Source organism: Amblyomma americanum, chromosome 1 (assembly GCF_052857255.1).
Source record: "Amblyomma americanum isolate KBUSLIRL-KWMA chromosome 1, ASM5285725v1, whole genome shotgun sequence".
NCBI classification, from domain to species: domain Eukaryota; kingdom Metazoa; phylum Arthropoda; class Arachnida; order Ixodida; family Ixodidae; genus Amblyomma; species Amblyomma americanum.
This window is the reverse complement of record NC_135497.1, coordinates 188,100,711-188,128,533: the sequence shown is the minus strand read 5'-3', so window position 1 is coordinate 188,128,533 and position 27,823 is coordinate 188,100,711. Positions and strand designations below refer to the sequence as shown.

The 27,823-nt window shown below is 39.7% G+C and overlaps 1 protein-coding gene across 4 annotated transcripts in view; it reads left to right on the top strand.

Moving 5' to 3' along the window:
• The window catches only part of LOC144114387 (proto-oncogene vav-like), a 196,643-nt gene that overhangs the window by 129,785 nt on the left and 39,035 nt on the right, over positions 1–27,823 (top strand). The window contains exons 5-19 of one of the 4 annotated variants that reach the window (XM_077648085.1): positions 1,350–1,449; positions 2,799–2,906; positions 4,552–4,620; positions 6,586–6,789; positions 7,136–7,231; positions 7,750–7,821; positions 7,972–8,064; positions 10,876–10,970; positions 13,367–13,415; positions 13,624–13,644; positions 14,986–15,072; positions 15,853–15,956; positions 20,326–20,427; positions 20,510–20,541; positions 25,166–25,339. In XM_077648085.1, the coding sequence (XP_077504211.1) occupies positions 1,350–1,449; positions 2,799–2,906; positions 4,552–4,620; positions 6,586–6,789; positions 7,136–7,231; positions 7,750–7,821; positions 7,972–8,064; positions 10,876–10,970; positions 13,367–13,415; positions 13,624–13,644; positions 14,986–15,072; positions 15,853–15,956; positions 20,326–20,427; positions 20,510–20,541; positions 25,166–25,339 (1,406 nt within the window). The remainder of the gene's footprint in view (positions 1–1,349; positions 1,450–2,798; positions 2,907–4,551; positions 4,621–6,585; positions 6,790–7,135; positions 7,232–7,749; positions 7,822–7,971; positions 8,065–10,875; positions 10,971–13,366; positions 13,416–13,623; positions 13,645–14,985; positions 15,073–15,852; positions 15,957–20,325; positions 20,428–20,509; positions 20,542–25,165; positions 25,340–27,823) is intronic. The other 3 variants (XM_077648087.1, XM_077648084.1, XM_077648086.1) reach the window with 3 other exon arrangements.

The following is a 27,823-nucleotide window of genomic DNA, read 5'->3' as shown; positions in this document are numbered from 1 at the left end:
TGGCATATAGCAGCGTAAACTTATGCTGTCAAAGACTGTGCTGGTACAGCACTTAATTGTTAGAGGGGTCTTGAGCATGCCCACTGAGCTCCTCCACCAGATGTAACATAAGGAGGGAATTACACAGTAAGAGCCGCAGAGTAAAGCTGAACTTCCTTTGAGGAAGAACACTTGAGCATCAACTGGAAAGTTCGCGAGTTTGGCTTCACTTCTATTTTCTCATATTGAGATCAAATATTGCTTATTCTTAGGAGCTTGCAATAAGTGGAAACAAGGTGATAAAACAAGTGCCATGTTAATAAGCTAGTCTGTGTGTTTTGGGAGATCAAAGGGAGTTAAATTTACTTGGTTTATATGCAGAATACGTAAATTATCAAATCTTTCCAAATGATTGTGTTCCTTTGAGCTCACAGAAGCAGCACATTTTGTGAACCAGCATAGCATATGCCCACATATTTCCTTTCACTTTCCTTCCAGGAGTGAATGGTAAGAGCATGGTTCTCTGCTTTTTGTGGCTGTATTTGTTCTACTTTGTGCAAAAAAAAAATAGTAAATGCATATTTGTTACTGCCACAGCAGTTGTTAGCATGTCTGTTGCTTTGAGCTTGGTCTCGTGGAGTAACTACTGCTTGTCGGCATGCTTTTGTTAGGATACTTCTCCTGCCTACATTCACCAGTGTGAAAGGGTGTCAGCTGTACATTGTCTCAACTGAAGCAGAAGTCATTTGACTAGTGGACCTGTTTTGGCGTGAAGCCGCAGGTTGCTGAAAGTCTCTTTTCTTTGCAGGAAAATGAATAGCAAGATGTGGGGGAGTTTGAACATACCTATTTTATTAATGTCATCATTTTCGCTTTACTGTGTGCGGCATCTTCATCATTTACATGTGCGTTAATTGTACGCATACTCATGTGCACTGTTTGTTGCATGTTTGTTGGATGCTGGCATGATCGGTGTTTTTATTGTATTTTCTTTTCGTCTAATTGGTGTTAAGTACTTGTTTCTCAACCTCAATGGATTGTCATTTCAGTCCATATTCACCTTCTTTTACAGAAACCAGTTGGCTGCAAAAGTGATGAGAACAGCTAGCAGCAACTCTGTTGTTTCGTTGTCAGTAGTTGAGGCTATGACTAGCTAAGATCAGAATATCAGCGTTCTTGCTTTGAACAGTATGAGTAAAATTTCTCCAGTTAATGGGATATGTTTCTGTGGTAGATGCCAGTGCATGTTGTGAAGCATATGTGTAACTAAGCTATTTTTTTTTTGCTCTCTACCATGCTTGTTTGCTCTTATGTGTGTGTGTGCTGCCTTGTTGCCATGTGCTCAATCATGCATGTCTTGTGCATGTCAGCAACGAGGCCTTTGGCGAGTTTGGCGAGTATGAGTACGAGGCAGTGACCAATGATGATGAGGACATCTACGAAGACCTCTGTGCATATCGGAGGGTACAGGTATGCGCCCTGTCACTGCCCCACCTGCCAATTTTGAATGAGTGCTGCAATGATTCGAGCAGTCATTACAATGTAAAACATTCTACCTGCTGATATATTTCTGGTATCTTCTTGGTACCGCTTTTCAACTTCGTTTTTTTTTCCTTTCGATAATTTTCACATGTGAATTTTGTTTCTTTTTTTATAGCATATAGTATGGTGTGTGAAATATAGGAGCTTTGATAAGACCATGGCACCATACGGGAAATTGTCTACGTATTATAATATTTTCAGTCAGCAATGCTGTGTGGCAATACATGCTAGAAAGCCTAAATTCGAATACATAAGCAGCAATTGTTTGGTTTAGTTGTAGATGGCTGAATAAAAATAGCTCCGTGTATGTTCAGAAAGTACTCAAATATCATTTAGTCAGGAATGCACAAAATTCTCCATTTCTCATATCAAAATATCAGCCTCCCAAATACTCGCTACTCTCTTGAGTTGGCAAAGGTGGATGGGATGCACCTATTGCAAACGTTGGGAGAGTCTGTTCCGAAAATAAGGGAGTATTGCAGTTGTAAGCAAAATTTGAGTTGGTTCAGAAAGAGTTCATATACTTGCTGTAATCGACATTCTTATTTCTGCTAGTATTCTGGCACAGGAGTTATTGATGTTATCAGTACTGAATTTTGTGCCTTTGGTTAGTTATATTTACCTTTACATGAATCAGTAATAAAATAGCAGACCTTTTCATTTGCAATAAGATGCATATAATAGCTTATGATAGGCAGATGTATTTGTTGCAACCATGCACTACAAGTTAAAGTTTTCGATTGCTGAATTAAGGTGACTTAATGAGATGTAATGTGCCTCTTTACCAAGTTTAATAGACCAAATAGTCCTTTCTGTCTACCCCAATGCTTACCATTGCGACATTGCATGTATTATCAGTATTAGACTTTAGTTTTCTTATTATTGTAACATCTGTCATAAAAGGTACAGTATGAATTGATATGTTTGGCTATTTCTAATAAAATTCAAGCAGTATTATTCTACCATCACTGCTTCGAGTTAGTGTCAGTGAAATTCAAGTTGGCAAGTGCGTGGGTGATATTTTCTAGCACTTCCTGTAGATGATGTATTTCTTAAAAGTGCTGGGCCTTCCTGCATGCTTTTTAAGTCTGTGCTCCTTTATAAATGTGTGCTTCCAGAGTTTCAAAACGATAAAGAAAAAATGTGCCCTTTTTGAAAGCATTTTCTGCCAAGCTTTTAAGTGAAGCTTGCACGTAAAGTAGTATAAGCAGTACAAAGAGTAGGGTCAGTATGAACTTCTCCATGATATTCCAGTTTTTTGCTTTGTCATGCCTTAGGTTCCTGCCGTTGCTCCCACTGCACCTTTAGAAAAAAGAGACTACTGTATCAAAGAGCTCATAGAAACTGAAAAAAACTATATTGAGGCTCTCAATATGATTACTCGGGTAAGTATTTGGTGTCTTTTGCACTGGTGGATTTGCTTTTAAAATATTTTTAAACAGCACAAAAATTAGATATAGCACTTTATTTCAATAATTCTTAAAAACATGTTCTGCCAGCCAATTCAAGCCAGCTCTTGTATTCATCAACTACTATCATTTTCCTCTGTGAATTTTGTTACAAGTGTGTTGACGTGTACCTGATTGATTAAAATGCAAATTTCTTTCTTTTCATGGATCACAAAACATGACATAGGAAAAAAGTAATCATTCTACTATCTTTCAGCCACCAGGTTTTTTGTTACTTCTTTTGCACAAGTTCAAACTGCATTTCAGTCATTAGTGGACAACTTGGAACAGTGCAGTAGCATTACATTCTTATTAAAAGTACACTGAATTTAAGATTAACAAATTTGTTCATCCTATGAGAAACTTAGCCGAACAGACGCTTCATATTATCTTATTTGTATATTCCACCCACTCTGCGAGTTATGTCATAATCGAAAATTTTCATCAGTCGCAGCTTTTTATCAGTTCCATGTCTCCTGTATGGCTGGCGAGGTTCAATTCCACTGATAAATCTATGTACCGTGTACTGTTGTCAGTTGTGAGTGAGCAGAACCCATTTTATTACTTATCATGAGTGAACTGCTTTTACTATATTGGCCTGTGTCAGCCTGTCCACTTTATCTTCTAAAATTTAAAAACAAAAGCCCCGTCCCACTGTACATATACAAATAATGGTTAACCATGTGCAAAGGAGCCATCAGAGCCACCCAGAGCAATGAATCGCTATACAATATGGTTGAATGTGACACATTTGCTGCATTGTTTGAAGGGGGCTGCTGTGGGCCATTGGCACTGAATTCTTGCTGTTCTGTGAGAGACTTGTCTCGAACAGGTAGTCAGCCAAAAAGATCAGTGGCAACTGTCTGTCCTTATAACAAAACTATAACAATGTAATGTGATAAACTTACCGGAAAAGGTCGCACGAACTCCTCATAAGGCCCATATAAAAAACTGCAGTGTAAACTGTGTGATCCTGTTGTGCTACTTAAGCTGACATTAAAAAAAAAAGAAATTAATTGTGTTTTTGTATTAATAGTCTGCTGCATTCTGTGCGTATCGGAGAACTTTGCCACAATACCTTGCAGTAGTGTTCAGAAACACCCCACATCACACAAAAAAAATTACATTATAAAATCAAGCAGTTTAATGACGTTGTTTTGTTTCCCAACTAGATCCATTTCTTAAACCAGTTGCTGGCTGTTAGTCAAAGTGCCAAAGGTGCATGTGGTGTTATTATGGCAGCTGCTTTGGCACCTACATCGTAAAATACACAAACTGCATCTCTATTTTTTGCTTTAAAAAAAAATAGCTGTTCAGCTGTTAGCAGAGCGCTTTTTTGTAGTGTAACTAGCATAACAATAGGAAAAAATCTATTGTTCGAGTATTGCCATTACAAGTCCGGACTTCTACTTTTGTTTATATGATGTGTATTCATTCAAAGCTGTTAACACTTGATTATTTTGTGTGATGTGCAAAGTAGCTTACCCTGTTTAGTTTATCTAATAGGTTTCAAAATGAGTGTCTTATTCAAGAAAGCAGTAAACCACTTCTCAGGGTATTTTGTTTTCTTCTGTTCATCAAGGATTTTATGCGCCCTTTGAAGGATGTCTTGACTCCTGAAGAAAATGAGATTATTTTCAAGCACATAAAGGTCAGTGCTGTGAACATTTTCTTGTTTAGTATGTGCATGTTTTCATGTGGGTTTGCATGAAATATTTTTGATTCAGTGGTATCTGTTTTGTGTAGAAAAAGTTGATGCATGCATATTAGGTGTTAGTTTGTGTTAGTTTTCAGGTCTTTACTATATTTAATATTGTGTTTATTGTAAAATTTTATGTATGTAGCAGTGGTTCTCAAACTGTGGCCATCACAAACTGCCTTGCCTCCATCTGAGATTATTCAAGGACTCCCCCATGAAGTATGATATTGATGAAAAAGTACACTACTCCATATCTTTTTGTTTAGGTAAAAGTGAGTTGAGGAGTTCAGTTTGTGATGTTAACTGTAAAATGGCCTCTGTGTCATCTTTGACACCTTGTTCATTTCAGTCTTTGCCATCCTTCACTGCAGTAGCATATAGTTCATTGTCATAAAACTCTTGAACCACCACTGACTAGCCTTTTTGCTGGTTGCAACCAGTTATAGAGGCTTCAGTTGGAGTAGGAAAGCCAATCCATGTTTTCCGAAGCCAGCATGAGCATATGTGCAGGCACAGGGCATGTGAGTATGCCACAATGACACAAGGATGACGCAAGGATGTGAACAAAGTGAAAATAAAACCAAAGAATTCCTCACCCTACTTGCTAATGTTGAGGGAAATTGGCTTAAAGGATGCCTCAGGTGAGGCATGTTAGCTCACTGGAAGGACCTTGAGCAATTATGGTGCAAATATGATGAGGCCTAGTGGCACTGCCTTGCGATGCAGACAAACAAGGTGCAGCACAAGCAACAGATTTCACCACCCACTGCAACATGTGTGAACACTGACCATCATAGAATGGTATGGTCTTTGAGTAATCATACACACTGGCATACAAGCTCTATACAAGGTATTAAGGTAGTTTAATATATTAGTATTGCAAACTGCTTTTATTGAGTTTTTTGTTCAACACACATGCATTCATGCATGTGCACGCGCACACACACAGACATAGAGAGAAAGAGAGAACATAATTCGCATAACATGATGCCAAAAAAAGAGAAAAAGCACATGGCCAAGTGTTGTATGATTGGCTGATCATTAGCAGCAGGGGGATCTGTGCTACGCAGGTGGTGCTGTGACTGTTTCAGGGAAACCGGAAACTGCTGCCAACAGTCACTTGAGTTGCAATAAAAATGAGACCACATTCTGAGCCATGTGTAGCATGTGCCTGACCAGTAATGATTTTTGGTTTCGTGTGCTTGATGCAACCTACTCAGGTGCACGCTAAATGTGGCTTTAACACAGAACAGACACTCATGCTTTGAGGTATGCTCAGGCAGACGGTGTCATGAAAGCACTGCGTGTCCAAATCAACTGCTCACTAGGCTATATGTTACAGTGCTGTAATTGGCATGGAAACTTCCAGTGCAGGGGGTGGTGTTCTCTATGTCACTACAAGCAAGCTGCTGTAACTTCTGGCAGGGTAGCAATGCTGGAGAGAAGGCGAAGGAAAGAAGTTCACTAAATGGTAGCTTTGACTAGACATGGCATGGAAGCTCCTTTAAGCAGAGCAGTGAAAGCAGCTCGTTTGGCTTGAGAATTAATTCCTAAGCACCATGACTTGTGAAAGTATGTAGTTCACCCTTTGTGAATCTCTTGATCGTGTTTCAAGGCGCCAAGCTTAGCCTTTCATTATTCAATTCTTGTATGTGTGCATCTACAAGGACATCCTTGAAAAAGCACAAATTTTCATAAAAGATCTCTGGGGGCCCATGGAGATTACGTGGAATTGCTGGTATATGCAGGCTAAGTTTTGTGCTATTTTTGTGTTATTGAGGTTCAGTTTTAAGTTAAGCATTTGCTGATGTGTGCTTTGTCAGTGCATTTAGCTCTTGTGACAGTGGAAGGAACCAAACATAACAAGTTTAGCATTGGACTAGCACTCCTCTGAACACATTTTTGTGGCCTTTGCAGGAACTTGCGGACACTCATACAGGCTTTCATGCAGACCTACATAAAGCCTGCATATCATCTCAGCACCTGAAAATCAGCGATTGCTTTCTTCGTTGGAAAGATAAATTTATTGTATATGGTGACTACTGCTCAAATCTACCGAAAGCACAAGAGCAAATTGATGAGCTTTGTTCGAAAAAGCAGCTGGTCAACCAGTCTGTTTTGGTGAGCTACTTTTAATATAACAGTGAGCAATTGCTTGTGAGTGTGTATACTATCTGTTCCATCCCTGAAATAAAGCATTGACATTGACAGGAACAGTGATTATATTGGACTTTGTGGAAGAAGCTGCATTATGAAATTACAAGTATGAAATGTGCTTGGGCTCATAATAAGGGCACTACAAAGTTGAAAGTGGCTAGCAGATGTCTACGCTACTGCCCTAACTATTTTAGCTCAATGAAACCAGGGAGCATGAAAATAAGGAACCTTGCAATGTTTCATTTCCTGTTTGGCAAGAGGCTTTGTGGGGCTGTTTTGAGCATGCTTGCTTATTTGTATTCCATTTCAGAACTGCCAGCAAAAAGCAAATGATGGAAAGTTTAAACTGCGTGACTTACTTTCTGTTCCCATGCAGAGAGTTTTAAAATATCACTTGCTGCTCAAGGTGAGTTATAGTAAAAATATGGCTGTTTGAAATGCCTCACTAGATGATAAACATGCTACTGCATTACCGCATCTGCTGTGGTTGCATCTTTCATGTATTTATATGCATTAATTCCTTAACATATGTTAAATTTTAAATGATGGCACTGTTGGCTATGTTTCATGCTAAAAAGTAACAGTATTTTCACATGATAAATCTGCATGCCTATCATAGTTACACCTGAGCTGTGAAGCACATTGCAGGTGTGGCTTCCACTTTCTGCCACCTTAAGTTTTGTAACATGTGAAATCATGGCAATTTTCTCATTTTGTCTCCAATGATATGTGGCCTTCAAGACCAGCAATTAAACCCACCACCTCATGCTTAGTAGAGCAGTAATTGTTGATGGCTTAATTAGCCACAATGGTGGGTCAAGTTGCATGTTTCTTCTTTTCATCTTTTCCAGGCTATATTAGAAGTAGCATATGGTGACAAACCTTATCATAATGTATTTTAAACATGCCTTTCTTAAATTTCAGGAGCTAATGAAGAACACGGCTGAGACCCATGAAGACTATCATGGTTTAGAGAAGGCTTTGCAAGCTATGCTTGTAAGAGTCCCTCTAGGATTTTTGCCTTTGCAACTTTAGCTTAACAAAGTGCTGTTAATGCATGCAAATAAATTTTTTAGGTTCATAAATCTTTAGATGTAGATTATTGCTTTGCTCTTCTAAATTGTGGTTATGCTCTTGTCATTACAGGATTTGGCTCATTACATTAATGAGGTGAAAAGGGACAATGAGACCCTGCAAATTATTGCCGACATCCAAGCTAGCATTACTGATGTTGACTTGGTAAGCTTTATTGCAAAATTTTGAATCTCTTTGTGTAAGCTTGGGCAAGTTGGTTGGCTCAACATTACTGGAACACCGAAAAAACTTGGACATAAAAAGAGGCATGCAGACAAGGTGCTGAAAGCACCCTGTCTGCGTACCTCTTTTCATGCCTGTATCTTTGTGCTGTTCCGATAATGTTGGAATTCGTTGTTGCAACTTCAATTAGCTTCTATCTCCTAATAAAGAGTTAACAGCACATCAGATGACAACATGCAGAAACTGTAGATATTCATTTTTTTTTTCTTTCAAGAACAGTTCAAGCAAAGTTGCCTGCTGTACAACCTTCACAGCATTATAAAAATGTAACGTGACAGCCAGTGGGTAGAAAAAATTTTTTTAGGGCTTTTTTTGTTTTTGCTACTGCTTACTCTGCAAGTTTTTTAGTTATGTGGGCGCCTTGCAGTCAGTGAGAACAAAAAACCTAAATTTTTTATTAAGCAGTAATCCTTGTGCTGCATAGGTATCGTTCGTAGCAGAAACAGCCAGGAATATACAAAACTGTTGTCTACTTCTAACAAAAATTATGGGATTTAGTGCACTGCCTAATAGAGTACTGCACTGGTTTATCTGAATAAATGCGTTCTTGATTGCGATTGTGAAATAACCATGTTGCATCACAAGTGGGAGGTTTGGGGTTCGATCCCCAATGCCACCGGGTACCCACCAATGATGAAATAGGTGCAAGCTTCTCTGGGGGGAAAAGCTTGGAAAAATGAGTCTTCCACCCCACCAAACAAAACTACCTTGTGCCATGGAGCTCTGTGGCCAAACCTGTCCTAGTGCCATTAAAATTCAACATCATCAATTGACCATGTGAATTCATTAGACACATCGCTTGGTGATGGTCACATTACATTCTACTGTTGTCTATGTGAATAGAGGATGCGGTTTCTGTTAAAAGTGAAGTACAAGGGGTCATGTTTAAGTGGCTGCTATATACGTGGAAAACATATTGCATTCTATTTAAGTGAAATGTATTATTGCAAATAATGTGAATTTTAATTTCGGTCCACTTGGAACAAAAGCAAGTTCATTGCTTACCATTCTTGGGTATATTCCATTAGCCCTTTAACTACCAATCTTGAGCTATACTCGTCATGGAAGAGTGTACCAAAATCACCAGTGACAAGTCTCACTTGTTTCGCCTGTTGTTGCACTGCTCCAACCGCCAAAGACTAGTTATGGTTGGCAATTACATTGGTTGCAATTTTCAACGCTTGTTCATGGAAAGCATTTTGCACTTTTAGCACGTGTTCTAAGCCTGACATCAGTCATCTTTGCCAAAAATCAACAAGTGGCAATTTTTGTACGTTTTTTTGGTAATTAATTTGGCAGTTAAAAGGGTAAAGGAGTGTGTGTTTTCTTCTTTCAAATGGTGTATTAGACATTGGTATACATTGGTAAACCATTGAATTTCCCTACGGCCAATAATAATTTATAATTTAATTTATTCTTGAAACTGTTTCGGTTTCAAGTACCGAATGATGGTAGTGATGTGTAAAACGGGCTAAGGTCATCATGTGAGGCACGAAAAAAACTGCAACATAATTAGTGATACATGGTTTTAATTCATTACAGTGCTTAAACCAGCCTGCTTCGAGAGCTATAATGACAAAAAACGACACCTAAAAGACACCTCATATAACCCTGAGCACTTCTTACATGTCACAGCTATCGTTCAGTTGTTGGAACTGATACCTAAACAGCATCACGAAAAAATTCAGTTGTAAATTAGTCAGTGGTCGAAAGCGAATACCCCTAACTGATTAAAGTGTTTTTATGTCTTATGCATAATTATATAGAAGAAAACGTGGAACTAAAATTAGGCGATTATAGTCCTTTGAGCTTACTTATACTTGACCATTTGACACTGCACAGTTCTGCTTTGACATAATGGCCATGTTATCCCTGAGGACTCTGAGATGGCCATGGTGCTGAAGCATTTGCATGCATCTTTTTTTCATGCCTGAGAATATTGCTGTTTTTGTTTATAATACTGTGTGCATTGCAATGGTTATGTGTACTGTAAACAATACAATATATTCATGGACTCTGTTTTCATATTTCAGTTCCGTGCGGAAAGTTTGAAACCAAACTCTTATGCACCCTAAATTTTGCAACATGGCTGAAAAAAAAAATTATTCAGAGCATGGTTACAGCTTCTGTCAAAACTGGCCCCCTGAAACTTAAGTTATTCGTTTATCCCAAGACTGCACAATTGAGTGTTGCAGCCAAACGATTTTTAACTGTAACATAATTTTCAGAAAAGCCATGATGTTGTTTTATTCACTGATGTGCAGCGTGTGTACAAAAGGACATGGGCAAGAGACAGAAGTGAACTCGCTAGTCAATGCAGCATGCAGTATAGTTTATGGAGGTGTGTTTTTTCGACGCCAGTAAACGTGAAGTTAAAGCAGTCTGTGCATTTATGAGCACTGAATGAACCAATAAAATGTATTAGTATAACATCCATTAGTTCTTGCTTTTTCCATTGTCAAAGAGGGGGAAAGCTGTATTGTGTTCCTGTGAGAAGCTCCAAATACAATTACTGACCAATTTAGACTGACACCATAAATGGCATAGCACTTGTACGTACAAATTGTTATGTGGCCTGCAAATTGCGGGTTATTCCTTAAAGTCTCGAAAATTGATCTGTTTACAAATATCTTGGATGTGTGAAGCTTTTCTAAATTATATTTTTATATATATTAGTGTAATTTGTCATGTAATATGATGCACACTGTAGCCTGGAACTGATTTTTTGCCCAGCCCCAAAATATGGAGTTGAAAGACTATGGAAGGTTATTGAAGGATGGAGAACTGAAAATTAGGTCACATGATGATAACAACAAGATTAAAAATAGGTAAGTAACAGTTAATACTCAAGTGTTTTTGTTATAATACATACAAATACGGTTTATTTTCATGTTTGTACAAAACATGGTGAGATGGAAGAAAAAGCTGCTCCAAACTTAACAGGTGTATCCAGTGCTACTTCTGGTTTTATGGGGCTTTTTTTTTTTTAACTAAAACTTTTTTATCCTGCACCAAGAGAATGTGCTGCCACGATAATTTGCAAACTTGGTAGAGTGAAGAGTTTTCACATTGAAGCAGGTGGCTAAAATTATTGACACAACTGCTGTTCAGTTCTCAAACATTATAGTAATTGAAAGTCATTGTATAAATATTATGCCGGCCCTATAACTCTTTACATTATCTTCAAGTAAGATTTCTTAGGGCTGTACCCAACCAAGAGCTCTATGATGGTGTTGCTTGTTGTTATTTGTAGCAAACAAGACTCTTTCTGATATTAGCTTTATTGAGTTTAAGTGCACACGAATTATGAAGAGAAAATTATGGTTTGCTTTATTGAATTGCTTTTCTTTTGTTTGTTTACACACAGGCAAAAAAATTTAGCCATAGTACAGCATTTATGATTTCTTTGTGAAGATTCAAGATTCCAGGTACACCTCTGGCAATATGAGATGTAAAAATGAGGGAACCGCCGTCTCAGTTTGAACATCATTTTCACTATGCATGGCTATTACACTGTTAGTGCTTCTTGTAGTTCAATGTTTTTTTTCTGTTACTGAGTTATGTCACATACAGCAAGTGATGTCAAAGGAGTTGTTTGGTGAGTACAAGTGCATTTTTAAATGGGAAAAGTGCTCCTCGATTTTACCACCAGTGTACTATTGAGGACAGGAGTCTCGTGGACACATGCGCCGCAGCCGAAGACTATAACTTATTAATCGGTGGCCCTAGACCCTGGTTGGGAAGGTAAAAGCAGGACTAAAAGCAGGATGTGTGGTAGTGTAACCAGATGACTACTTAAAAACCTGACACCTGTGCTCCAAAAACTTTTTCTCACGTCCTGTAGAGTTTTCTTCCCAACAGTACGTAAGCTTCATGAGGGGACAGTTCTGGGTTTTTTTTCCTTATGTACGCAGGCCTTTATAGTACAGCAAATGATAATTTGATCGAAGTGTTCAGCCAAAAAACGACCAATCTAGTTCTCGGGTTTATGCTTGAGTGGCTGACACCTTATTTGGGTATATTTTTGGTTTAACTAACTTTGAAGCATGGCTGTTTGCAAATCAGTGTGCTAAGTGGGCTTAGAACTTCTGTTTATGTTAGTGTTGTTAGTGTTTGTGCCTTCTGGTTACGGCACTGTCACACTATTACAATGCTATTCCAAAGCCAATTCAATGTTGACACTGAAAATCAGCCAACTTGTTGCTGGATTGTGTTGTTGTCAGGCTGACTTATCACTCTCAGCTGATAACATCCACACAACCAATGGCCTGATTTAGTCATAGTGTGACAGGCTTTCAACTTGGTTACGCATGCAGATCAGTCTGCTGGTCGTATATTGGATATTGGCTGCCGAGTGAAAACTGTGCCTAACACAAACCGAATTCTATATCTTGCTGACTGAGAATACATTTCTAGCTCGTAGTGACCGATTTTGGAACTAAAATCGTCGTGGAAGAAAGACGTCACTGTACCATGACGTCGCCAGGCCACCACACGCTGTCATTCGCTGGAGCCACGGCAGCCACGACGTCACGGGCACACTTCCGGTAGCCGTGAAAATCGTCTGCTCGTGCCGCCGCGCGACCCTCTCGGGCAAGCGCGGGCCAGGGCATTGCCTTCGCGCATATGGTTTCAATTTTCCTCTGCCGCCTCCTTCTGTCGGGAGTTCCGGAGCCACTCGCACGGCTCTTCGTGGGCACGCATAGGGCTCGATGCCCATCACGGCCGTAAGAGCGAGAAGTCGCACCTCGAGGTCCGGGTTTATTACTGCTAACTACAACAGACGAGAAGCAAAAAAACCCGATGCACGCCGCAATCCAGGAAGGCGAAGAGAGACTGGAGAGATGCTGCCACGCCGCCGACGCTGCTGCTGGGGGGCTAGGAGCAACAACCGGAAGTTGCAAAGCGAACGTCATCTGATGACGTATTAAAAGGGGGGGGGCCCAGTCCCAGACCTGTTTTCTTTATTTTTGTCTGGTGCCCCGTGTGTATGAGTTGAGGGGGAGAGGAGGAGCGTAATTTTTAATCGTCTATATCTTCGTTGGTATTGATGCTAGCTTAAAAATCCTTGCGTTGGGGTGACGAGTGATGAAATGCCTATCTCTCGTCTGCTTTACGTAATCTCAATTAATTTATTGCATAGTCCCTTTAAGCGTCAAATAAGTTAGCTTGGCACATTCTAATCTTAAGTGTTGCACTGTGCTTATTGTCTTTTTTTTTCTAGATATATTTTCATATTTGACCGAATGATGCTGATGTGCAAGTCTACGAAGGTGAGGCATAAGTTTACTTTTCAGTTTTTCAGGAAGTTGGCACTAGTTTTCAAATGACGTAGACAGTACTGTCTTATTAAATTTTTTCTTTTATTCATAAAACTGAAATTTGTATCTACCGTCACCACTGCTGTCACTCTCTTGTCATACTGAGTGATGCAAATATTTGCCTTCTTATTATTATTTTTTTCTTTCGCTGGCATTTCAGATCATGGATAAACTGTTCGGGGTAACTGCTGTTCTCAGTATTGATGTCGTGTTGGTGTAGAATGCTTCATTGTTTAGCCATGTTGTGTCTGCATTTTTATTATTTACTTGCATGCTGCTTTAGAACACCTGCACCTGAGAAGCATTTAGCAAGGCTTTGTTAATCTGCATGTTTCTGTCTGTTTTTTAATTCCTTTTTTTAGTGTACATTGGATGAGTGCTGAGGTGCTAAGTGAAGCGAATAGCACCAGGAGTGAACAAAAACAGTTTTGCTGAATTAGGCCCTTCTCAGTTAAAAGAAAAAAAAAGCTGTTTTACTGAAAATGAAAATTAGTTTTACTTAAAATGAGTATCTGCCTCGCATCTCGGCGGACACCTGAACCGGGCTGTAAGGGAAGGGATAAAGGAGGGACTGAGAGAAGAAAGGAAGAAAGAGGTGCCATATTGGTAGGCTCTATAATAATTTCAACCACCTGGGGATCTTTAACGTGCGCTGAATTTCGACCACCTGGGGATCTTTAACATGCACTGACATCGCATAGCACACTGGCACCCTTGTGCTACGTCTTCATCGAAACGCGGCCACTGTGGTCGGGTTCGAACCTGGGTACTCCTGATCAGTAGCTGAGCGCCCTAACCACTGAGCCACCGCGGCAGGTAACTATGTAATTGAATGTAGTGATGTAATGTTCCCCAGATTTATCTTCAGATGTGTATCAGATGACCCCCCTCCCCAGTATCCTGTACCTTGCTTCAGTGATCTGCTATACTGTGCCATCCAATAAATGAAGAGTGCCAGCTAATGTCCATCAGAGCTTGAAATGAACAGAACTGTCATTTAGTCCTCCCATAGTGAACTGGCAGCTCCACTGAATGAGAGCCTCTCATAATGGAATTCTGGGGCAAGTTGTAGATTTAGTGGCAGCTGCTGATGGGAACAGAAGAGCAGCCGCTCATAATAGAGACCAGAGGCAAAGTAGAGGGTTTATTTGCCAAGACACAAAATTGATACTATACAAGAATATGGAATAAGCTAGACTTGGGTGCAATAGTAAAGTGAAACTGAAACCAGTGATACCACACAAATATTTGCAATTGCTTGTTCTTTTCTGTTTTGCATGAGAAAGGATAAACAAAAGTAAAGATATTGAAGAACATGTTATGTTTACATTTTTTAGAATTATAGTACATAGCAGAAAACTACTGTGCCCTTGCAGTTCCTTTTGCTTTTTGCATTGTGAATGGTTTTCTGTTCTGATTGTAGGTCGTATGTGTGGTTCGGTGTGTTTAATGTCCTGGTGTTTTGCATGATGCTTGTGTGTGGTTTGTTCCTTGCTCATACACCTTTTTGTGCCCTTCCTAGGGAGAGCAATACATTTACAAGTCCTCCCTGGCTCTTTGTGACTACAGACTTGACAATGCACCAGCCAATGCTAGGATGGCTACTAGAGTAAGCACGCAACCTCAGTTTTATTTTTGCATGGAAAAGAGCACCATCCTTCGATTCTAAGCGACAGCGGTGGCTGCACCACGCCTCCCGCAAGAGCGCCCCCACACACTGATCTTATGGCATACACCCATCTGGATAACCTTACTCTCATTGGCCAGTAGTTAAATGCAGTAATTGGTCATAACATTATATGAATGTGACTGTGGCACCCTTTAGCCCTGGAAGTTTCATATGCAGCTCTTGCAAGAATTATTCTGCCAACTCCGTTCACTTGCTGCATAGTCCTGCAATGTGCAGACTGGGCTATTGCCATTTTAATAAAGCATTAAATGATTTTTAATGATCGTTACTTAGGTAGGCGGAAGCTGCAGATGCTTTTGCAGCCCTGAGCTCATATGATTTGGACGAAGCTTTTTTCTGAATATTGCATCTGGCTACCATGCTGACAATGTGTTTCTAGGTGATCCCATTGGAATTGCCTATTTCATGTGATAAAGGCATCTGTTTATTCAACAGGGTACCCTTCTCTCAATATATAATTTGCTATGAGGACAGCTTCTAAAACCTTGCCATCATATCATTCTAATTTTTCTCTGTCATGCAATAATAATGGGGACAGTTAATATGTTTGTTAAAGTCATCTCCTCTGGGGCACTCAAGACATTACTGTTTCGTTCTGTAAAGAAGCCAAAATGTGTTCCATCTGTCGTTTACAAAAGTTGTTTCAACATTGACCTGTGCCTTAACATTTCAGAGACATGTTTATTTTATTCTTTGCAGTATTATTGGTTATTGGTGCATGTTGAGAACAAGACAGCATACACAATGTATGCTAAGACTGAAGAGATGAAGAAAAAGTGGATTGAAGCCATTGAAAAAGCAATGTTAGTCACTGTTTTTCTTGCTTCATTTTCTTTTGTGTCTTGGGATGTTATACATTGAGCAATACTTGCAATTGCATCACATTTGAACTCACTTCATGCTCATAGAATGAGGTCTACCTGCCATGGGTGCTCATTGACTATGGTAGTGATAGAATGTGGGTATAACATCTTGAAGCGACACATGGGCTATGAGGGATGCCTTAGGATTAATTTAGAACACCTAGGGTTCTTCAACAAGCACTGACATTGCACACCACACAGAAGTTTTTATGTTTCGCCCCTATCGAAATGTGGGCATCATGGCTGGGACTGAATCCCGGATTGTTGAGATCAACAGCCAAACACCAAAGCCACTGAGCCACCACTGCAGGTTCAGTGTTTGCCTGCTGAGCCCAAGGTCATAGGATTGAACCCAGCCATAGCAGCTACATTTCAGTGGAGGCAAATTGCAAAAACATTCATGTGCTGTGCAATGCCATGTGCACTTTAAAGACCCCTGGTGGTCAAGATCAGTTTGCAGCCCTTCAGTGCACTGCCTTGTACAGCCCACATGCAGCTTTGGGGTGTTAAACATAGCATCTGATACCGTACCTCCAGAGCATAGTCTTGTGATACGCTGTGAACATGCCTGAAATACTGCAAACCAAGGTTTCATCTGGAATATTTATTGTTCTGTGATGTGAATCGCTATTGTAGCAACTTTGAAAAATTCTAGCCTCAACCACCACTGGCTCATTTGCGATGAAGCTGTGTACGGGGCTTGTATATTGCTTTAACTTTTGTTGTTACCTTATTAAGTTATTAACTTTGTCTTGTAACAAGTTTGACAACGGTACTTAGCTGGTTCGGCCCCACTTGTTCAGCCCCACTTGTTCGGCCCCACGTGATGCAAGCTCGGAATCATCTGCATTGAGGCTGAGGGACCGAAAGCCACCAACACTGGTTTTCTGCCAAAAGATGGCAGTGGCTCCATGTGTTGTCTACAGAGGTGCAGATGATTTCAGGCTTGCATCATGTGCAGTTAAACCAGGTAAGTACTGATGTCAAACTTACTACAAAACAAAGTTATTAACTTTTCACAATATGCAAGCTCTCCATGCTAAGTTTCATCTCAAATGAGCCAGCAGTTTGGGAAAATTTTTAAAAGTTACCATAATAAAGATGCAATGTTACAGTACGTTAGCATTGAAGCTTATAAATGCAAAACCTCTCTGCACCAAAGTGTAGACAGGTCTTACATTTTACACTAACATCAATTTTGTGTCATGAATTGCAAGGTTTATCCAGTTACCTTTTCTGTCCCTCTAGGTACCACTGCGAATAGTACTTCAGTGCTCTAAATAATGATATGATCTTCTTTTGTGATTTCTCAGTCTGAGGTTCTGTAAATTTCATCCTCTTAAAGCAAGTAGCTTGTTCCTCTCTAAGTCATTTCAGCGAAAGGTGCGAAGGTACTACAGTGCGACTGGCATTTTGTATATACCCAAGTTTTGCTCAGGAAAGTGACAAGAGATAGGGAATTAAGTAGACGATACCAGCAGTGCTGGCCATGCCTACTTGTCTTTGTCCCTTGTCGCTGTGCTGTTTTGCTTTTCATATCAGAAAGCACCAACTACCTAGCTCAACTTTCCATTTTACTGAGTTTTGCTGTAAGCGGTGTTCATGAAGTAAGCATTCCAAAGCATTTTTGTTTCAACAACTGATAATTGTCGTTAATTTTAGCCCATTTATTTTCTGGTGTTTTAATCTTAAGTTAACCCTTGAACCTAGTATTCCCTCTTCATTCTCAAATGATCGTGTACATTAGTTTTTCTTTTTCTATATATATTGCTGTTTGTACATCTTTCCGGCGTGGAAATTTTGTGTATTGAGGGAGTAGAGGCATCAAAATTTCTGCTGTCATCCTTTTTGCTTGAAATAATAGGAATGTCTTTGCTAACCATGGAACGTAACTTATAATTTCTTACCACTCCTGATTTCTTTTGAAAAGCTTCGTTTTGCAGTAATTTTAATGTCAGATGCTGCATACCCATTCTTAGTAAGATACAAAAATAGATTATACATTGAACAAAACATATTTGGAAGTTGCGGCACATAAGGCATGTGATCACAGCACAGAAAACAGTGACGCCTGTTTGAATATTACAAGCTCTACTCTCCAAGCTGTGACACACATATTTTTTTCAAATGTTGTGAAAAATGTTCTAGCGATATAGATGTCGGACCCTGCCGAGACGAAAGGCCTCATAGCCGTTAAAGTTGCAGCATTGGCAGAGAGAGGTTGAGGGATAACTGCATACAAGATTACCACATATCGCAATATTTTGTTAGCATCATTGCATTCGAGCATGCTCATTTTCATTTCACAACATTGCTGACTACAATTGGTTTGAAAATTTGAGAAACAAACTATATTGCCAACAAACAGCTTTTTTTTATCTTATCCTTGCTCATTGGCAGTTTGCACATCTCAATCATAATAGGCGATAACAAAAGACCAGCTTTTGGAAAATTTTTTTCTTTGCATTCCTCTGATGCTTTAAATCAGGTGTTCATATAGGAGGTTTAGCAACATTTCGATAGGGCATATAAATGCTTATTTTTGGCTCTCTGTTAAAGCTCTTGTATTTTAAAAGAAATGTTAGTTCAGCAGTTCGTGTTACAGTTGTTTGTTAAATTTAATTAAACGATATGGCAGCCAAATCTAAAAAAACTGAAGAAAATGCTGTTCATGACTATATGATTATGCCAACATGTAGTAGTCTTCCCTTTGTGAGCGCACGACAAGCTGCTTTGTCAAATGCAAGACAGTATGACTTCACAGCCTCCTCACCAGCCAGCTAGCCAGCTGTGGTCAGTTGAAGCGCACTGTCGTGTAGCCGTGTAATATGAAAACTGGTTCTGGTGACAACAAAATTTGCTACACTAGTGACAAATACACTCTGAGAATGAAGCAGCTTTTCATTCACAAAAAAAAAAAAAATGGAGGTGACACTTAAGTTCTGTCTTAAGGATATGACGCAAAAGTGTTAATGAGTTAATGCCCATATATGCAAAATTGGTCATTCTTAACTCTGCAATCACATGTCCCTGGGAGTCTTCATACCACTCCTTGCACAATGGTGCGCCTCAGCCCTGCGATGGCAAGTGCTGCCACCGGTGGGTCTCGTGCAACCCAAGTTGCTCTTCCCGAGCAACCTCTTGCAATCAACTATTAATTTACCTGCCACCAGCCAGGTTGGTTAGTTTCCTCACAGTCCGGTGGGTAGGTTTTGAAGACCCCACAATGTCACATGACCTAGGTTGCTTCTCCGGGGGTGGCTGTCTGAGCTACCCTACGCTACCCTAGCTATTATCGCTCGCAACACCGTCACCGGATTTTCTGTGTAACAGAGCCTTTGTGTTAAAAAAGATTATGGTTATGAGCTGTTGGCATCAAGCGAGGTTAAGTAACCAATTGCAGCAGCCAGGCAGTCAGGGCTGTTAATGTCTTGAGCTTTTTAACATGATAGCTTTAAGCGTCCCATGTCGCAGAAAAACCAGTGGCGTTGTTGTTGGCTGTGAATGGAAAATCTACAAAAAAAATCCCCCAAGAACCAACCTAGGTAGCAGATGGGTCACTTAGGTCACACGACCTTGTGACGTTATCACAACCTGCCCACCGGAATGTGAGCAAACTGCCCATGGCTGGGGGCAGGTAAATTAATGATTGTTTCCAAGAGTTTGCTCGCGAAGAGCAACCCGGGTCTCGCAAGCTTCACTGGTGGCAGCACCTGCCACTGCGCCAGAGGACATACGAAGTCTCCCAGGGAGAATGAAACGTAGAGTATGACCAATTTCGCATATATGGGTATCAACTCATTAGCGCTATCACGTCATACCTTTAAGGCAGAGCTTAAGTGTCCCCTACAGTTTTTCTCTCATATTCTTGACATACTGTGGCAGCAGCATTTAACATTGCTGCGTTAAGCACATGGTTTCACGTTGGAGTTGAGACAGAAAGGCCAGTTATTACAGCTTTATCACAGTGTGTCTTAATCATTTGTTGCTTCATGTTGTTACTTATTCTGTACTCTTCCATGAGCTGAGTGTTTTTGAAAGAGGCTCATGATGAGCTGTATGGTGTGCTGCTACTGCTGTTTCTGTATGAAACCAATCACATTTTGATGCAATTTTAGTGCCTATATTTGTTTGTATTGTGCATAAAATGCTACTTTATATGCTTCTTTATGGGTTCTAAAAACAGCCTCTGGTATTCGTTTACTTTTTGTTGTGAAAAAGAAAGTGCACCAAAAGTCATGGTCCTACTCTGATAACAATTTATGACATGAAAACTCAAAAAGCATTCACTTTTGTTTCTCATGGGCAGGGATAACATTAACCCATCTATTGCCAAGTTCACAGACCATCAATTCATGATGCATACATTCAAGGTGCCCACTTACTGTGCAGACTGCAACAAGTTGTTACCGTAAGTACTTAAGTATTGTTCTGTTCTCGTTCTTTTGTTCCTGCTGTCTACTCATTAAACGTATCTGTTCTTTCTTTTCTAGGGGGATTTTTTTCCAAGGCTATAAGTGTACAGGTAATGAAGTTGCTTATTTCTACAAGCGCGAATGAGCAGTATTATTCCACAGAAGTAATGCAGCAAAAGTTGGCAATTTTAAAAAGGAAAACAAGCCCATTAACTGCTGATTCATATATGTTGAATTTCTGAGGGAGTGAAGCATCAAGAACCTTTGTATGAAATCGTATGAAATCCTACTGATTTCATACAAAGGTAAGACAAGAAAGACCTTTGCAGTCTTTGCAAGAGTTTTAAATGTTTAGATGAAAGCACAAGGCATGTATGAAAGCTCCTTATTAATGCATGCAAAACTTGATTCCCTAATATTTGAACCGTATCCATATTTTAATAAAGCCACCTAGGTTAAATAAGTGTTCTCATATACTGAAGACATGTAATCTTTATTGCAAAGACCAAGCAGTGCTCAGTCAAGTTGTGAAGATAAAGTGAGGAAAATTATTCTCAAGCAAATGGGGTACTAGAGTGAAATCTCAATGATACGAACCCAGTTGATACGAATTTAGGGATGATACTGTTAGTAAAATTCCCTGGCTGGAGTGCATTGTGTACAGTGTGCAGAATTTTGGATGTTCCGAAGATTTTTTTATGCCACTACACATGAAACATACACACCAGCCACTGCAGTGAGCAGCGGCGCATGGCCTGCACATCGCCGGCTCCACGATCGCTAGTTGCGGTGTGTATGCACCGAGAGTAGTGAGCTGTGGTCATGTGGCCGTAAATGAATACAGTCAACTGTAAACAGACCTGCGTGAGTGTATTTCCTTTGCTGCTTCATACTGATTTTTTGTTTTGGATAATACGAAACTTCATATGATGCGATGTTTCTCATGACCCCGTGGGATTCGTGTCATCGAGATTTTACTCGATACATTAAAATCTGACATGAATGATAAAGGAGACTTGGATACGTTAAAGATTGAATCTGCTACATTGCATTCCTGATAGTGTTTCATTTGCAAATTGGGTCATTGGGTCATTCTATGCGAAACATCCCAGGCGCCAAAAGCGACCATCACCGATTTTGTTGAAAAAAATTCAGGTAATTGCCGATTATGTGAATACTGTTTTTCTGAAGTATTTTCGCAAAAAAAAAATTCACGTAAGCGCCTTTCGAAGTTTTTGCAAACATGCGAAAGTTGCTTGCAGGTAAATATTTTTAAATCATGTGTGAAAGCAGATTAAATAACAAATTCTGTTTTATATTATCGCGTATGCATCGTTCTTTGATGCAACGTCATTAATGCCCCCATATAAGACTGCTGCTTTTTGTACTATAAAGAAACAAAATATTGTGCATTTTCAGAATTTCTCATTATAAACATCATTCATGTTTCAGTCACAATAAACTTTTTCACCGTTCACTTGGTGGTAGAGTTGCTGCCAAAAATATTTTGAACTTTCTTTAAAGAGTATTTTTTATGAAAATCAGTCCAAAGTTAGCAAAAAAATTATGCTTTTCTTAGATTGAAACCTAAATTAAGCATAAAGGCCCTCAAGATAAACATACTTGAGATAACTCGGGAAACACATACACTTATTAGCTTGGAATGAACAAACTTTTGTTCGAGTAAATTTTCTCTGATGCGAGAAAAAAATTTCGAAGTTCACAACCAGTGTCAATGGTCGGCACTGCCGAAATGCGCTTTCACTGCATCACACGTGCGCGGCACCGACCCTTTTTTTGGCACGCATGTTTACTTTAGGTCTTTACCAAGCGAACACATTCTCAGTCAGTTGATGCCAGTAAAAATCCATCTTGAACGAGGTACTTTCCTCAGTTTAACACTCATTTTTGGCCTCAGCATAGCCAGATAAACGAATAAAACATCAGTGTGATGCCTATTGAGCGGCAGTTAATTGTAAACGTTGCAGAGGCAGAAGAGCGACATGGTCATTTCTTCTCTCCTGTCTTATAACAGAATGAAAAGATGGCTTGAACGGGCCCATGGACACTTATACCAGAAGGCTATATCCTGCAAATAAAACTTTCTCTGCATTCTTGTTCTCTGCCCTTGTTTTCTCATCCCCTCATCTGTTCAACGTTTGAATTTTTCGTTTCAATATGAGGCCAACCGGAAGTGTTGAAGTCTGAAGTAGTGGAACTGTCGATTCCTTTCACTGTGATTGCCATGGAGAATCTGGAAGCCAGTTCTATTCTTTTTTCTTCTATTTCTGTGTTGGGCACCCAGATTACTGTAACTCCTTTCACATTATTTTTTGTCCAGGTAAACAGGTCCTTTGGTGATATAATTTGATCCTGATATGGCCTCTGCAAGCTTGCTCTTGCTTCGAGACGTTTCAGTGTGCCGCCGACACCATCGCATGCACTTTTTTTATGTGAAGCAGCGAAGAAATTATATTCTGCATCACACGTGCGCGGCACCGACCCTTTTTTTGGCACGCATGTTTACTTTAGGTCTTTACCAAGCGAACACATTCTCAGTCAGTTGATGCCAGTAAAAATCCATCTTGAACGAGGTACTTTCCTCAGCCTGAAATGATGGCGAAAGACTGCACAGAAACCTCTACAGGTTTGCTTTGCTCCTTGGAGTAATAGACAACTATTGGGTGTATGGTGGCCTGCATGTTTACCCAATGGTACAATTGTGGTGCATCCTGAATTATAAAACTGTAATTTTCTGCGAAATCCATCACTATTACGGCCTCATGTCGATTTAGGTTCACCTTCAGGTTTCAAAAATAGGTAGCCTGCTGCTTGCTGATAAAATGGTGGATTTTAAGTTGGTTCAACATATCTGTGAATTTTTCCAAAAAATCCTCAGGTGTCACAACAAGGGTTTCGAGTCACCAGCAAGCTCCACTTATCTATTGTTGGACATGTATGTCGTCTCTGCTCTCGATCACATGAGCAAGACTTTGTTGCAGCAGGGTTTCAGCATAAACCGTGCCTGGGCAAGCTGCGCATTTGGTTATTTTACTACCATTTGGCGCTGAGGAAATAGCATTGACCCACATATACTGGATCCAAAGTTTACAGGCGCACCCAAGTTGAGCTGTGGTGCATAGGTCTTGCGCAGTGAAAGCACAGTTGGGCAGTGCCACCCAGTGACACTGGTAGTGAGCTTCAAAAATTTTTTTTCTCGCGTCAGACAAAATTTACTCGAACAAAACATTGCGGATTGCAAGCTAATTAATAAGTGTATGTGTTTACTGAATTATTGCAAGTATTTTTATCTCGAGGGACTTTATGCTTAAATTAAGTCTCAATCTAAGAAAAGCATCACTTTTTGCCAACTTTGGGATGATTTTCTTAAAAAATACTTTAAAGAAAGTTCAAAATATTTTTGGCACCAACTCTACCATCAAGTGCATGGTGAAAAAATTTATTTTGACTGAAACATGAACGACGCTTATAATAAAAAATTCTGAAAACACACAATTTTGTGCTTCTTTACTGTACCGAGAGAAAGCAGCAAAAACTTATATGGGGGCACTAATGACGTCGCATCAAAGAACGATGCATATATGCGATAATAATAGAATTTTTTTATTTAATCTGCTTTCACACCTGATTTAAAAATATTTACCTGCAAGCAACTTGCACATGTTCGCAAAAACTTCGAAAGGCACTTACGTGAGAAAAAAAAAATTTTTCTGCGAAAATACATTACAAAAACGGTTTTCACATAATCGACAATTACCTGAATTTTTTTCAACAAAATCTGTGATGGTCGCTTTTGGGGCCTGGGACGTTTCGCATGGAAGGACCCAATTGCAAACTGTAGTACATTAAAATTTTTGCTAGAACTATGATCAGCGCTTGAAGGAAAGGAGCTTTGACCAGTATAGTTTTATGGTTTTATGGGCTATAACCCACATCTTTCAGGGCAGCAACTGAGCACCATAACCACTGAGCCTCTGCGGCTGCTCCTTTGATCAGTATAGTGCATACCTTTCTGCATTATGCTTATGCATAATACCTCATACATAGCTAGCGTTATGCGTAAAGATACAATGGATAGCAGAAAATACTGATTTCAGATTATAAAAACTGTGTTCCTTTTTGTTTTTATTTTTGAATCTTCATGTCCTGACTCGGTCAATTAAGTCCAGCTTACATAAAAAATAGCAAATTTTTAAATTTCGTTTTAAATCCACCCAACTTTTCCAAACATCAGCCTTGTGCTTAACTTCTATCAATCTTTTGGAGAGTTCAACACACAATGGCTAGAAACAAATAATCTGGCATCTGATTTGCCACAGAAAACACTGAACATTCCACTGAAAACACTGCTGTGCAAAGCTTGCAGACAGAATGGTGGCACTTGCAGTTTGCTTGTCTTCAAAGTGCATTGATTATTTTTGGTTGTTTAATTGGCTTTTCTGTGTTAGCCTAGTTTCCCACTAGGATCTTACAGATATTCAGTTTTACCCACTAGTGCACACGGCGGTTGTGTTGTCACTGTTGTCATGAGCCATATCTGACTGCTGTAACTATTTCTACGCCTGCCCTTATGTGTGTTGCTTTGCATTTGCATCTTATTAGTTTTCTATGTCGCTGACATGCACACTTTTTTATGTCCACTGACTGAGGCTTTTCCCCTGAGAGCTGGAAAGCTCTAGTTTTCATGGCTTATGTGGTGCACTTCTTTCTCAGTCTGTGGCCTCGGTGTTCATAAGGTGTGCATCGGGACAGTACGTTCATGTGGCGCCCCCAGTCTGCCTCCACGGCCAAGCTCCCACCTTGGCTCACAGTCTTCAACAGATGAGCCTCAGACCCCTCCACGGCCACATGCAGACCATGGGGCCAATGGAATTCGCTTCTCTATTTGTGAGTTGTGAGACATGTTTTGCAAGAAAGTTCCTTGTGTCATTTATTTTAGTTTGCATAGTTTATTTAATAGTTTGGTGGCACGTTATTTGTATAATCTGTTGTCGGGTCCAATTTTTGTAAAAAGAAACCTGTTGTGACTTGCGTCAAGTAGAATATATATGCACATCAGGCTCACTTATTCTAGGCATGACTGTCATCCGGCATTCTTTTGGTATATCCTGAAGTTTGCAGTAAGTGACTGTGCATATCGTACTGAACTTGCATAAGGAGATCAACATACCCATCTATCTGAAATTAACATCATGGGTCTCCATGTATTCTGAATCTACCATTCAGAGGCTCTTTGCCATATGGTCATTTAGGACTAGAGCAAGTCTGTCTGTGGAAAGTTGCTTACAAATATGGTGCTAAGGTCAGCTAGTCATGAAATTGTCATGTGAAAATTTGATCATTTTTTTGTCTGACAGTTCGTTTCTATAAAGGCGCTGTTCTTGCTGCAAGGCGGCCAGCAGTATCTGAAAACTATCATGGCGATGCTGTGCTGATGTTCAGTGAGGAGACTTTGCTTGCACAAAATGTTCAATGCCATGCAGGGCTAATTCTAAAAAGCATAAGCCAAATTTCTATTCCAATAAAAGGTAGGGTCACATAGTGAATTTTTCAAGTGAAAGTGGCCGTGGAAGGTGAAAGTGGCTGCGACGTGTAACAGCCTGTCTTCTCTAGGCTGAGAGTTATGGAACTGCACGAATTCGGCAATGTAGACTTCAACTGTGTGCCTCAATTGGTTTGGTGGAATCAGTGATGGTGTGGCACAAAACGAGATGCATTGTTTTCTATGCATGTAGTTTAAATGGTGCATTTATATGACCTCTTGCATTATAATTAGGGGTTGGATTTTTTTTCTTTAACATAGCGGAATTTTTTCAGTGCTTATTTCAGAACACAGTTTTTTTTTTTTTCAGTGATTATTATTTCCTGCGGTTGAATTATGGATTTTTTTGGAGGCGATATAATGCAGTATGTCTGAGTTGTCACTTAGACCTTATATCTTGGTCCGTTTGTCAGTGCGAGCAGTACATTTGCCAAATGATTACCACACAAATGGCTGTACAGTCATAGGATGCAGATTTGCAGAAAAAAAAAAATATTTGCGTTTCCCCCTAGGCAGTTAGCTAGTATAGTTTTCAGTGAATGTAACACGCATGTCCCCTCCAATTTCTATGCTTTTCATTGACCTCCTTTGTCTTCTGCCCATGGATTTTGTCCATGACTGTACATGCAAATGTTAAAAGATGGAGCCGTCAGACAAAAGTGCAAATGGCAGTTGACCTCTAAAAACTGAGCTGTCATGTTATTGCTCGGTTGTTGCACTGGGTTGATCGACAGGGTGAGGCATCACATGGTCTGTGTGTTGACTACAATGATGGAATCTGCCAGTAAACAGTTGTAGTAGCCAGAACATGACAGTTTTTGTGACGCTTATGCATGGTTTCCTGTCAGTATCCTTACATTCAGTGTAGAAACCTATTTAACAGAGAAACTGCCTTAAGCGGTGATGACAGTGATTCAATATAAATAGTGCCATGCTAGTAGACAACATTTCATGAGAAGATGGTCTTTCAGTTTGAAGAAGCGTGCAAGGTAGCAGCACTATGCCTCCTAACATACAACTGTGCTACTTAATTGAAAGATACCACCATCTCAACCCACCTCTGGCTTCCGTACCTTGTTAGTTTTTTTCCTTTCATTGAGTATAACTTCTATGCACTAGCCATTTTTCAGTTTAAACTGAAAGGTGTAACCCCTAAATACAAACTGCTTAAAGAGAAATGCAAGGTAAGGTGTCCAAAAGGGAGGAGGGCAGGCAGCATTGCCTGCCCCACTCCCTTTCTGCTCTGTGCCACGCTGTTACTTTCCAATGTAGGTGAGTTTCGGCCGAAGAGTAATGGAATCACATGTCTATGAATGTTAGTTCTATCTTAAGACTTTTATGTACTTAGCTTTCCTTGCATTGGGAAAATGAGCAGTGGGTTGCGTAAAAAATTTTTTGCTCCAAATTTAAAAAATTTTACCACCCTCTGAGAAGGCATCAGGGCCCGCGTCACGGCGCCATTTAGTCATGGTGTCGTTCTGCAGGCAACTTACCAAAGTTGTTTCCTCCTCCTCCTCCTCTTCATTGCAAATCACAGTGTAGCTATAGAACTCTAATGATACAAAGAAAAATACAGGATATGTATTGCTTACGTCTAAAAAAAAATAAATGGCAAAATTTGACTCGCACTGAAATTTACAACAAAAATAATAAATATTTTCAACTAAAAATGGAAAGAATAAAAACCTAAAACATACATTCCACGTGTTACTATGTCAGAAACAAGTATTCAGTGTTATTGAACTCTTCATGCTAAATTTTCCAAGCACTACAAAAAAAAAATTGCTCATGCGAAATGCTAAGGGCAGTGCTAAGGCTTACCCCTGGCT